General features: G+C 48.2%; 2 protein-coding genes across 6 annotated transcripts in view; both read right to left on the reverse strand.

Moving 5' to 3' along the window:
- The window catches only part of INPP5K (inositol polyphosphate-5-phosphatase K), a 75758-nt gene extending 72520 nt beyond the window's left edge, over positions 1 to 3238 (reverse strand). For 3 of the 5 annotated variants that reach the window (XM_075013379.1, XM_075013380.1, XM_075013376.1), the window contains exon 1: positions 3107 to 3238. The gene's annotated coding sequence lies outside the window, so the exon portion shown is untranslated. The remainder of the gene's footprint in view (positions 1 to 3106) is intronic. The other 2 variants (XM_075013377.1, XM_075013378.1) reach the window with 2 other exon arrangements.
- A 988-nt stretch (positions 3239 to 4226) lies between these two features.
- PITPNA (phosphatidylinositol transfer protein alpha) overlaps positions 4227 to 12357 on the reverse strand; it is a 57997-nt gene continuing 49866 nt past the window's right edge. The window contains exons 11-12 of the mRNA XM_075013660.1: positions 8446 to 8515; positions 4227 to 7050 (exon numbers count right to left, since the gene is read on the reverse strand). Of these exons, the coding sequence (XP_074869761.1) occupies positions 8468 to 8515 (48 nt within the window). The 3' untranslated portion in view covers positions 4227 to 7050; positions 8446 to 8467. The remainder of the gene's footprint in view (positions 7051 to 8445; positions 8516 to 12357) is intronic.

Below are 12357 nucleotides of genomic sequence, written 5' to 3' on the forward strand. Positions count from 1 at the left end.
AGTCCAATCCCTGCACCCTCGCCACAGAGCAGAATGGTTCCCCAGTTTGGTCTGCCCCAATCACACACAGGGGAATGGCCCCTAGCCAAGTCCACCATCACACCTTCAGGGAGACAGTCCCTCTCCCCACACCTGTGTACAAACATGCAGGAGGAGAGTACCCATCCCCCTGCACACACAGGCACAAACACACAGAGGGACAGTCTCTAACCCACTCTTCCCCGCAAACACACACTCACACCCACACAGGGACACTCCCTATTCCCCACCCCATGCACACGTAAATGGAAGGGGACACTTGCCATTCCCCATTCCTCCCACACAGATGTGGAGGGGAACAGTCTCTAACACACTCTCCCTCTCATACGTACATACACACACACACATAAAGGGGGCCAGTACACATTGCCACCACACACATACATAGGAGGGGAGTGTCCCTATTCTCCCCCGGCACATCCAGACCCAAGGAAGGAGCCAGTCCCCATCCCCCTGCACACTCATACACACACAGAGGGGGTCAGTCCCACACCCCTGCGTGCACACACACACAGAGGGGACCAGTCCCATCCCCCTGCGTGCGTGCGTGCACGCGCGCACACACACACAAAGGACCAGTCCCACCCCCCAGCGCGCGCACACACACACACACATAGACGGAGGGGACCAGTCCCATCCCCCCCGCATGTGCGCACACACACGGACGGGACCAGTCCCACCCCCCCACATACACAAGGGACCAGTCCCATCCCCCCCCCCCACACGGAAGGGACCAGTCCCATCCCCCCACACACAGAGGGGACCAGTCCCATCCCCCCACACATACACATACACATACACACACACACACAGAGGGGACCAGTACCATCCCCCCTGCCCCACACACATGGAGGGGACTAGTCCCATCCCCCCCACGCGCACACACACACACACACGCGCACACACACACACACACAGAGACCACCAGTCCCATTGCCCCCCACACACACATGCGCACACACACGCACACACACACACACAGAGGGGACCAGTTCTATCGCCCCTGCATGCACACAGAGGGGACGCGTCCCACCCCCTGTGCGCGTGCACACACACACACATAGGGGCCCCGTCCCATCGCCCCCACGCACGCACACACAGGGGCCCTGTCCCATCACCTGCATGCGCGCGCACACACACAGGGGCCCCATCTCATCGCCCGCCCGTGCGCGCACGCGCACACACACGGGACCCGCCCCATCGCCCATGCGCACACACACAAGTGACTCAGCCCATTGCGTGTGCGCGCGCGCGCGCACGCACACACACAGGGGACCCGTCCCTTCGCGTGTGCGTGCACGCGCGTGCACACATACACACACACAGGGGGACCAGTCCCACCCCCCTGCACACACACATGCAGAAGGGACCACTCATCCCCCCTGCGCGTGGGCACACACACACACAGGGGACCAGCCCCTCTCCTGCACACACACACACAGTGGACCAGTCCCACTCCCTGCACACGCACACACACACAGAGGGGACCAGTTCCACCCCCCCCTGCGCACACATAGGGGACCAGTCCCAACCCCCTGCACACACACACACAGTGGACCAGTCCCACTCCCTGCGTGCGTGCGCGCGCACACACACACACACACACACACACACACACACACACACAGAGGGGACCAGCCCAACCCCCCCACGTGCACATGCACACACACAGGGGACCAGTCCCACCCCCCCAACATGCACACGCACACACACAGGGGACCAGTCCTACCCCCCCGCACGCACACGCACACATAGGGGACCAGTCCCACCCCCCCGCACGCACACACACACATAGGGGACCAGTCCCACCCCCCCGCGCACACACACGGGACCAGTCCCACCCCCCCGCATGCGCATGCACACACACAGGGGATCAGTCCCGTCCCATCCCCCCGTGTGCACACATGCATACACACGCAGGGGACCAGTCTCACCCCTCCCGCATACGCGCACACGCACACGCACACACACACACACACAGAGGGAACCAGTCCCCCCACATGCACGCACGCACACACGGGACCAGTCCCACCCCTCCTGCACGTGCACACGCACACACAGAGGACCAGTCTCACCCCTCCCACACGTCCACGCACACACACAGGGGACCAGTCTCACCCCACGCGCACACACACGCACACACGGGACCAGTCTCACCCCTCCCGCGTGCACGCGCACACAAAGGGGACCAGTCTCACCCCTCCCGCGCACGCACGCGCACACAAAGGGGACCAGTCTCACCCCACGCGCACGCACGCGCACACACGGGACCAGTCTCACCCCTCCCGCGTGTGCACACACACACGGGACCAGTCTCACCCCTCCCGCGCACGCACACACACACACGGGACCAGTCTCACCCCTCCCGCGCACGCACGCGCACACAGGGAGCCAGTCTCACCCCACGCGCACGCACGCGCACACAGGGGGCCAGTCTCACCCCACGCGCACGCACGCGCACACAGGGGGCCAGTCTCACCCCTCCCGCGCGCGCACACACACACACACACACGGGACCAGTCTCACCCCTCCCGCGCGCGCACACACACACACACACACGGGACCAGTCTCACCCCTCCCGCGCGCGCGCACACACACACGGGACCAGTCTCACCCCTCCCGCGCACACACAGGACCAATCTCACCCCACGCGCACGCACGCGCACACACGGGACCAGTCTCACCCCTCCCGCGCGCGCGCACACACACACAGGACCAGTCTCACCCCTCCCGCGCACGCACGCGCACACACAGGACCAGTCTCACCCCACGCGCACGCACGCGCACACACAGGACCAGTCTCACCCCACGCGCACGCACGCGCACGCACACACACAGGGGACCAGTCTCACCCCTCCCGCACGCGCACAAACACACGGGACCAGTCCCACCCCGCGCGCGCGCGCACACACACACGCGTATACAGCCTCTCAGGGGGGACGGCCCCTCTGCCCCCCGCGCCCACCCCGCGCGGGGTCCAGGCTGCCTGAGGGGAGCCCTTCAGGGCTAGGCCTAGGCCGGCGCTGGGGCCCGGGCAGCGGGGCCCGGCCTGCCCGACGGGCCGCACCTGCGGGCGGGGCTCGCCCCTGCAGCTCCTCGGCGGCGGCGGCGGCGGCAGCTCTGCGAGAGGTCTCGGCCGCACCCGGCAGCGACAGGCCCACGTGACAGGAGAAGGGCGCCGGCTACCAATGGGAAGGGAGAGGCGAGGTCGGCGCGGCGGTCACGTGACACAAACAGCGACGCGTGGGGCCGCAACCCCTGCCAAGGCGCGCGAGGCGGGCCGCCCCCGGGGGCCGAGAGCGGGGCGGGCTGCCGCGCAAGCTGCGAGCGGCCCGGTCCAGCCCCGGCCCCCACGGACGGCAGGCGGGAGTGGTGCAGGGAGCCCAGGCTGGGACGTTTCTGCTTTGGAAACGCTGCTAGCTCGTTCTCCTGAAAAATGCAGCTGGACCTAGACCAGAAGGACCTCAGTCCCTTCTTCCAAACGTCCGTGTCCGCCGGGAGGCCAGGGCTGGACAGCAGCGATCTCTCTCGGTTGAGCACAAACAGGAAGCGCTTGCACTGCCCTCTTTTTGCCGGAGGAGAAATCCCCGAGAGGGGATCCCATTAGGAACCTGTCTCTCTTCCTTTCCACGGTCCCCCTCTCGGGGCCCAGGATAAAGCTACAGCACCTATAACGTCCACAGAAGGAGGACAGGACAGGTGCAAGCCCCTGCAAGAAAACAGGCCAGTGGAAGAAGAGTGACCCTGAAAATACATATGGTCACTTTAGAACAGAGAACTGCCTGCGTAAAATTTTCACACAGCCTTTGCTCCCTCTCAAATACTACACCAAGATTAACATTAAAGACCAGCAAGATGTTCACATAATGGATTTTAGTTGTGTGTTTTGTTTTTTTTCCTTTTTCCATTTGTTTGTTGCATTATAGCTTACATTGTAAATATAGGTAACATGGTCAGATTCTTATCTTACATCAGTTCTGCACCAGTAATTCCATTGGCTTCACTACTGATTTATACTAGTGCTAAATCAGAATCAGGCCTTATTTGTGCTGTAAGGAATCCAGCAAACTATAGGACCCTCTGCACATGAGTCTATGATAATTAGAAGATTTTACACAATGGCATGTACATGTGAAGTACTAGAAAAAAAAACAGAACTGATTATGAACAGAAAGACTCCAAAAAGGTCTGTCTAAGGTTTTATTAGATTTGTTTCCAATATGCCTGTATTGGAAGATTAGGAGACAAAGGCACACAAAAAAAAAAATCACATTAAAGAACCAAGATAATCTAATCAATTCTACAAAGTGTAAGTTGTAAACGGAATAGCACTAGGAACCAATCAAAACTTGTCATGGAGTCCCAGCAGGGGCTATAAGAGGATAAACCCAGAAAGATGCAGGTGTGCTGTGAGTACAGCGTGTCACTGGGGCCTCCATCAGGTAAACTTCAGCTAAAACATCCTAGCCCATTGACCTCTCCACCAATGCACCTCCTTCCAGTCAGAACTGCAGTGTTTAAAGTCCAACCAGGGTACCCAGTTAAGATCTGATGAGGCTGTAACAGTACAACGATCCCCCTAGAATAAACAAATATCCAGTCATTAACCCCTCTGGGAGCCAGCAGGTTTTGGGTTCTTGCGAAAGCCAATGCAAGATACATACAGCGCACTAACACAATCAGTGAAGATTGTTGCATTTCACTATGTTCTCACTAGTGGGAATCCAAGGATCAAGACTGCCCTTGAGAGATCTCTCTTTAGGATTTCTTTATCACAACTTAGAGGAAAACTTTCACTCTGGATAAAAATGTGAATTTTTTTTAATGTATTTAGCTTGCAGTTTCCTGCATTTTTTTCTGGTAATTACTGCTAAACAGGAAAGCTTTGTGTTTATATAAGAGCTTTCACTCTCAAGACACAATCTTTCTAATCCCATCTTTAGAATATCACAATCTGTTTCCACGGAGATGAAATATCAGCTAGAAAATCTCCTGGATAAAAAAAACAAGTGTCCAAGAACAATCGTGTTATACATTTTCAAGTTTTCCCCAAGCATAAGAATCCCTCAAACTCTGCAATTGACAAGATGTTAGCAAATCAATGTGTTAATTACAATATTCTAGGTTGAGGAAACTCTAGTTGGGGTGTACACTCCTGGAATCGGCTTCTGAAACCTCTAGAGAAATAGTGCCACAAAAACAAAATATCCTGGTCCCCAGTAGTCTTGAAGATTAAGGTTCAATAGCTTTGATTTAATAATGGTCTGGTTTTACTTGTGCCTTGTGAGTGGGTTAAAATCCACATTCCTAAAAACCCTCTGAGGTCACTGAGAAGGCTCAGCCAGAGTTACCAGTACAATTCAAAACAGCTTATTGCACTTAGACATTGGTAAGGCAAAAGGACAGACTTAAAAAAGGGGGAAGGGAACGCAAACTGCTTTGACTGAAAACCAGAGTCTTTCTCCAGAGCATCCCTGTGCACTGAAAACAATCACCTCCGCACTTGCATTCAGTATGGCATGGAACTGATTCAGACTCCACTAGCTGACGGAGATTTGTAGGAGGCTGAGTACAAGTCAGGCATAGTCAATGAAGCCTACATTACTCAAAAAAAAAAAAAAAAAAAAAAAAAAAAGGCAGGATGTGTGTGAAAATGATATCACAACTGCCTTTGGGATTTAAATTTCAATTTACTTCAACCCAATATAGAAAAAAGGAATGAAATGTGTTTACCTAGCTGCTGGGAAAAACAAGTCAAACACTGGCCACTAACAATCAGCCAGGAAAGCCCTTGTTTCTTAGTTTTCTTATGTATTTAATAGTTTTTGTTTCTGTCCAGCTTATTTGATTGTCTAAAGCTGAGATACCACCATAAGGACGTAAAGTAAGACTGAGTCCTGGAGGTGTTTTCTGCCCCTCTGCAACATCCTCTGCAACTCTAGGAAATTGCAGTTGTCTTATGCAGATTGCTTGGTCTTGTCTTGCATGTTGCCTTTTTCAGAATAGTGAGGCAAACTAAATTCTAGCAATTTCATAATACAGAGTATGCAGAAAAGTATTATTGCTGAATAGCAGCACAAAACCAAGCATCTGAGTGGGATTGGATATGGAGATTATGCACATCAGCATCACAAAATTATCCTCCTTGGGACACTTTCTTTTGATGGGAAAAAATAGCATTTGTTTTACAAATTATGATCATTCATAATAAACGACAGTCTAGTAGATTGTGAGACTCATCAGGCAACCTATCATAACATTTTAAAAGGCTGATTTATACACACAACTAGAGAGCACCAACATAGTTCCAAGGGAAAGATGCATACTTAGACAAAAGATGCATTCCAGGTGTCAGGATTCCCACACAAAGAATACTTGCTGTTCAATCCCTGTAAGTTGTGTATGTTTAGAAAGACCAAGTAATGGTGTTGCAGTGGCCGCGCAGGATGGTATCTTACCAGCAGACCTGGCCTTGGCAACCCAGGACTGTGTACTGGAGCCTCTATGCCAATAATATTGTCAGAGCCTAGAATTCTGTGGAACAGTTTTGCACTCTACGTAGATACTGACAATTCCCCTCTCCACAAATGGGCACGCAAATGGTGAAGTGCTGGGTCAGGACAAAGGCAGCAGTTTATCCCAGTTTTGAAAACAAAAGAACTCTAAATCACCACATCACAAGACTATTTCCGCTAAAAAAAGCCACTTGGAAATCAAACAGGGCCACGTGGAAATTGGTCTGAACTAGGGACACACTGAAAAGAGGAGGGAGGAGTCATAAATACAGCCACCTATTAGTCATACGTCTCCAAGGAGCTGCCTCTTTCACATACGTGCTAACACTGGAGTGCTTAATACCGCTGTCTATCTGCTCACAATATTAAAGGGCATCTAGAATTAGCTATGGGAGATTTAAAATCGCCTGATTTGATATAGAAAGGCTTGATCCAGAGATGGTCCATTGATCAAGAGGGTGAAGTCTCCGGGCCTTCCTGCTGACTGTCTTGAAAACTAGAAGAAAGATATCAGGAAAATACTTTTAAAATCATTTCTGAAAGGAAACATCCCAGGAAAGGTACGATAATGACAGCCCTGAAGGTAAGTCCTTCACTTCGCCACAGAATGAATCCAGGATAAGCAGCAGGACTCCATTCTGTCCGATGGACAAGATGCACGTCTAACCAGGGTAAAGGTCAGTCCAGAATCTATCTACAGAGACTGTCAAAGAATACAATTTACCTAGCACCTTCCATTTCAAAAGACCCCTGGGAGAAGGCCAATGCTCGTCAGACTCCCGCAAGTGCAGGGGAGCTGGAAGCCAGGCTGCCTCCTGGTTCCTGGCTCCTCCTGACTTGTCTGAAATTTGAGTTATGCAAGGTTGCCCAGGAATGCAACTGTCTACTGTATGCACAGTCTGCTAATTTGCTGGGTGGACAGAGAGAAATGCTTGGAGGGCCAGATCCAGTGCCCCCCACCCTCCCTCAGGGGCTGATTTTGCCCACTTCTGTTTTAGACTGTATGCTATCTGGGGAGGATAATACATCTCTCTCTCTCTCTCTCTCTCTCTCTCTGTAGGAGCTATCGCTATCTAGATAAACAATGTACAGGCAGCTTATATCACCACCTCCTACGCACTGTCCCTCTTGATCAGCAGTGCCTTTCATGCATTTGGCTTCCACCATTTTCCCCACTAACATTGGTATAAATCTATGGGTAAAAATATTGGCTCCAATTCCACAGCCACTCAAGTTTGCTTCATGTCAACAGTGCAAAACTATAAAAAGTTGTCCTCATCAGTGTACATTGTCTAAAGCACTGGTACAAAGTTTGGCCAACAAGAAAAAACAAATACGCAAAAAAACTTTGGTCTCCAAATATCAGAGCACCACAGTGGTGCACACCAAGACAAAACAAAAATGGAAGCTTACAAGAAACATCATTTACATCTTCTTTCTCTGTCCTGTGATCCATGGATGTTGCCCCAGGCCTTTGCCCATCGATGAATATTGTTGCTGGGCACAATCCAGGCCAAAAGAGCAGTGTTGCCGGACTCAAGCTCCTTCATTAATTAATTAGTACTATTGAAAAGGCCTCCAACAGTATGCAAAGTGATGGGTGCATTACTCCAAAATGAGGCAGTGTACCTTTGTATTTATAGTCCTAATATGATGCTTTCCTTAACACTTTCCAAGTACTCACAATTTAAAATAATTCTGAAACAAGACAGTAAAATCAGCTGGCATGGCGAAAAAAGTGTATCTATTGTTAGGTAAAAAGAGTGCCCTGATAGATTTCTGACACCCACAATCTCAGTGCTAATTGCTTGCTGGCCTGAATTGATTTTATTTTTGCTAAATAGCATTGAATATCAAAACAAAGCATGTGACAGATACTCTGGGTACATACAGTGCACAAGGAGGAAGCCACCTTAGTCATCTGCAGCTGTCATTCCTTTCACAGGATCTTTTTCTCTCATCTGAAAAAAAAAAATAGCACCTTTAATTATTTGTACCAACATGTTAGTAATTGTCTCCCTGTCAGCTCCACATTAGAGAAGGATGTGAGGGTGAGAGTTTCTCTGCCTCACAGGTGAAGTTTCACATTCTTGAAAATTGTCCTAGTTCAAAGCAATATGTAAACACAACTGTACCAGTCCTGAAAGCATTCTGGCAAAGCCACAGGCCCTTTTAAGGCTTTATTATTGAAACAGCAGAAGGCATATGGTACATAAGAACGGCCATACTGGGTCAGACCAAAGGTCCATCTAGCCCAGTATCCTGTCTGCCGACAGTAGCCAATGCCTGGTGCCCCAGAGGAGGTGAACCGAAGAAAATGATCAAGTGATTTGTCTCTGGCCATCCATCTCCTGCCTTCAACAAAAGGCTAGGCACCATACCTTACCCCTTGCTAATAGCCATCTACAGACCTAACCTCCAAATATTTATCGAGCTCTTTTTTAAACTCTGCTAGAGTCCTGGCCTTCACATCATCCTCTGGTAAGGAGTTCCACAGGTTGACTGTGCGCTGTGTGAAGAAAAACTTTTTATTAGTTTTGAACCTGCTACCCATTAATTTCATTTGGTGTCCTCTAGTTCTTATATTATGAGAACAAGTAAATAACTTTTCTGTATTCACTTTCTCCACACCATTCATGATTATATATACCTCTATCATATCGCCCCTCAGTCTCCTCTTTTCTAGACTGAAAGCCCCAGTCTCTCCTCATATGGGACCTGTTCCAAACCCTTAATCATTTTAGTTGCCCTTTTCTGAACCTTTTCTAATGCCAATATATCTTTTTTGAGGTGAGGAGACCACATCTGCATGCAGTACTCAAGATGTGAGCGTACCATAGTTTTGTATAGGGGAAGTAAGATATTTTTTGTCTCATTTTCTATGCCTTTTATAATTATTCCTAACATCCTATTTGCTTTACTGACTGCCGCTGCACACCGCATGGATGTTTTCAGAGATCTACCTACTATAATTCCAAGATCCCTTTCCTGATCTGTTGTAGCTAAATTTGCCCCCATCACATTGTATGTATAATTGGGGTTATTTTCCCAATGTGCATTACCTTACACTTACCCACATTAAATTTCATTTGCCATTTTGCTGCCCAATCACTCAGTTTGCTGAGATCTTTTTGAAGTTCTTCACAGTCTGCTTTGGTTTTGACTATCCTGAACAGTTTGGTGTCATCTGCAAACTTTGCCACCTCACTGCTTACCCCCTTCTCTACATCATTGACAAATAAGTTGAACAAGATTGGTCCCAGGACTGACCCTTGGGGAACACCACTAGTTACCCCCTTCCATTGTGAAAATTTATCATCTATTCCTACCCTTTGTTTCCTGTCTTGTAACCAGTTCCCAACCCACGAAAGGATCTTTCCTCCTATCTCATGACCACCTAATTTACATAAGAGCCTTTGGTGAGGGACCGTGTTGAAGGCTTTCTGGAAATCTAAGTATGCTATGTCTACTGGATCCCCCTGTCCGCATGCTTGTTAACCCCTTCAAAGAACTATAATAGATTAGTAAGACATGACTTCCCTTTACAGAAACCATCTTGACTTTTGCTCAACAAATCATGTTCCTCTACATGTCTGACGATTTTATTCTTTACTATTGTTTCTACTAATTTGCCTGGTACTGACGTTAGACTGACCGGTCTATAATTGCTAGGGTCTCCTTTAGAGCCCTTTTTAAATATTAGTGTTATATTAGCTGTCTTCCAATCATTGGGTACCGAAGCTGATTTAAAGGATAGGTTACAAACCACCGTTAATAGTTCCGCAATTTCACATTTGAGTTCTTTCAGAACCCTAGGGTGAATACCATCTGGTCCCGGCGACTTGTGACTATTTAGCCTATGAATTAGTTGCAAAACCTCCTCTAATGATACTTCAATCTGGGACAGTTCTTCAGATTTGTCACTCTTAAAGGACAGCTCAGATTTGGGAATCTCTCTCTAACATCTTCACCCGTGAAGACTGAAGCAAAGAAATCATTTAGTATTTCCGCAATGGCATTATCTTCCTTGATTGCTCCTTTTATGTCTCTATCGTCCAGGGGCCCCACTGCTTTTTTAGCAGGCTTCTTGCTTCTAATGTATTTAAACATTTTACTATTGTTTTTTGAATTTATGGCTAACTGTTCGTCAAAATCTTTTTTGGCTTTTCTTATTACATTTCTACATTTAACTTGGCAGTGTTTATGTTCCTTTTTATTTTGATCATTAGGATTTGACTTCCACTTTTTAAAAGATGCCTTTTTATCTCTCACTGCCTCTTTTACATGGTTGTTATGCCATGGTGGCTCTTTAGGTCTCTTACTGTGGTTTTTAATTTGGGGTATACATTTAAGTTGGGCCTCTAATACAGTAACTTTGAAAAGTTTCCACGCAGCTTGCAGGGATTTTACTCTAGTTACTCCACCTTTTAATTTTTGCTTATCTAACCTCCTTATTTTTGTGTAATTCCCCTTTTTGAAATTAAATACCAGAGTGTTGGACTGTTGTGGTGTTCTTCCCAACACAGGAATGTTAAATGTTATTATGTTATGGTCACTATTTCCAAGCAGTCCTGTATTAGTTACCTCTTGGACCAGATCCTGTGTTCCACTCAGTACTAGATAAAGAATTGCCTCTCCCCTTGTGGGTTCCTGTACCAGCTGCTCCAAGAAGCAGTCATTTAAGGCATCAAGAAATTTTCTCTCTGAACTCCTTCCTGAGGTGACATGTACCCAGTCAATATGGGGATAACTGAAATCCCCCATTATTAGTGAGTTTTTTATTTTGACAGACTCTCTAATCTCCCATAGCATTTCAGCATCACTATCACTGTCCTGGTCAGGTGGTCGATAATATATCCCTAGAGCTATATTCCCACCAGAGGAAGGAATTGCTATCCATAGTGATTCTATGGAACATTTTGATTCATTTAGAATTTTTATTTCATTTGATTCTATATTATCTTTCACATACAGTACCACTCCGCCACCCACTCGACCCGTTCTGTCCTTCCGATGTATTTTATATAGTACTACAGCCAAGTAAATTTTGCAATGTGGAAGAATAACAAGGAATATTCATTACAAGAGTATGATAGATTTGATGCTATAGTTATCTATTTCTCAAAGCAGGCTCTTAAAAAACACCACTATAGGATAAAATTCCGAAGTAGGCCATGATATTTGCTAAGAACCACTGTCCCAAAATGGAGTCTGTTAAGCCTCCCCACCCCAGCCATCTGGGGAGGGCATCCCAGTTGATGTAAATAAGTCCCTAGGCAGCCACATTCCAGGAAGGGACCTGTGGAGAGGGTAACTGGACTATAGTTAAAGGGTGACTGACACGATTCTTTCACTAACTTCTGCTTTGATTCTGCATTGCCCACTTGCTTTGATGCCACAGAGAGAACACGAATGATTGTGCCCAGGCGAAGATTACATCACGATGCCAGACAAGACGTCACTGGAGACGTCACTGCTTTATACATCGGTGTATTACAGATGAGATATCACTTTATACGTTGGTGTTGAGGACTGCACTCTTCAAAAAGGACTTGTTGTTTATAGATAAAATGTTCTGTAAACTGCGCATGGGAACTCTTTGTAACTCCCAGATTATCCGCTAATTCATCTGGATTGATCATTGATTATGCTCATTTCCTTATTGTCTGCTTCTAATTCTTTCCTGTGACTACTAGCTCACCATATAACCAATCCTAACTTGGTGCCTGTCAGTGCATTCTAAAACTCAACCAAGTTCAGAATCACTTGCTAGCTGGTTGTAATAAACCTTTGAGCTTCTCAC

Source organism: Carettochelys insculpta, chromosome 19 (genome assembly GCF_033958435.1).
Source record: "Carettochelys insculpta isolate YL-2023 chromosome 19, ASM3395843v1, whole genome shotgun sequence".
In the NCBI taxonomy this organism is placed as follows: domain Eukaryota; kingdom Metazoa; phylum Chordata; order Testudines; family Carettochelyidae; genus Carettochelys; species Carettochelys insculpta.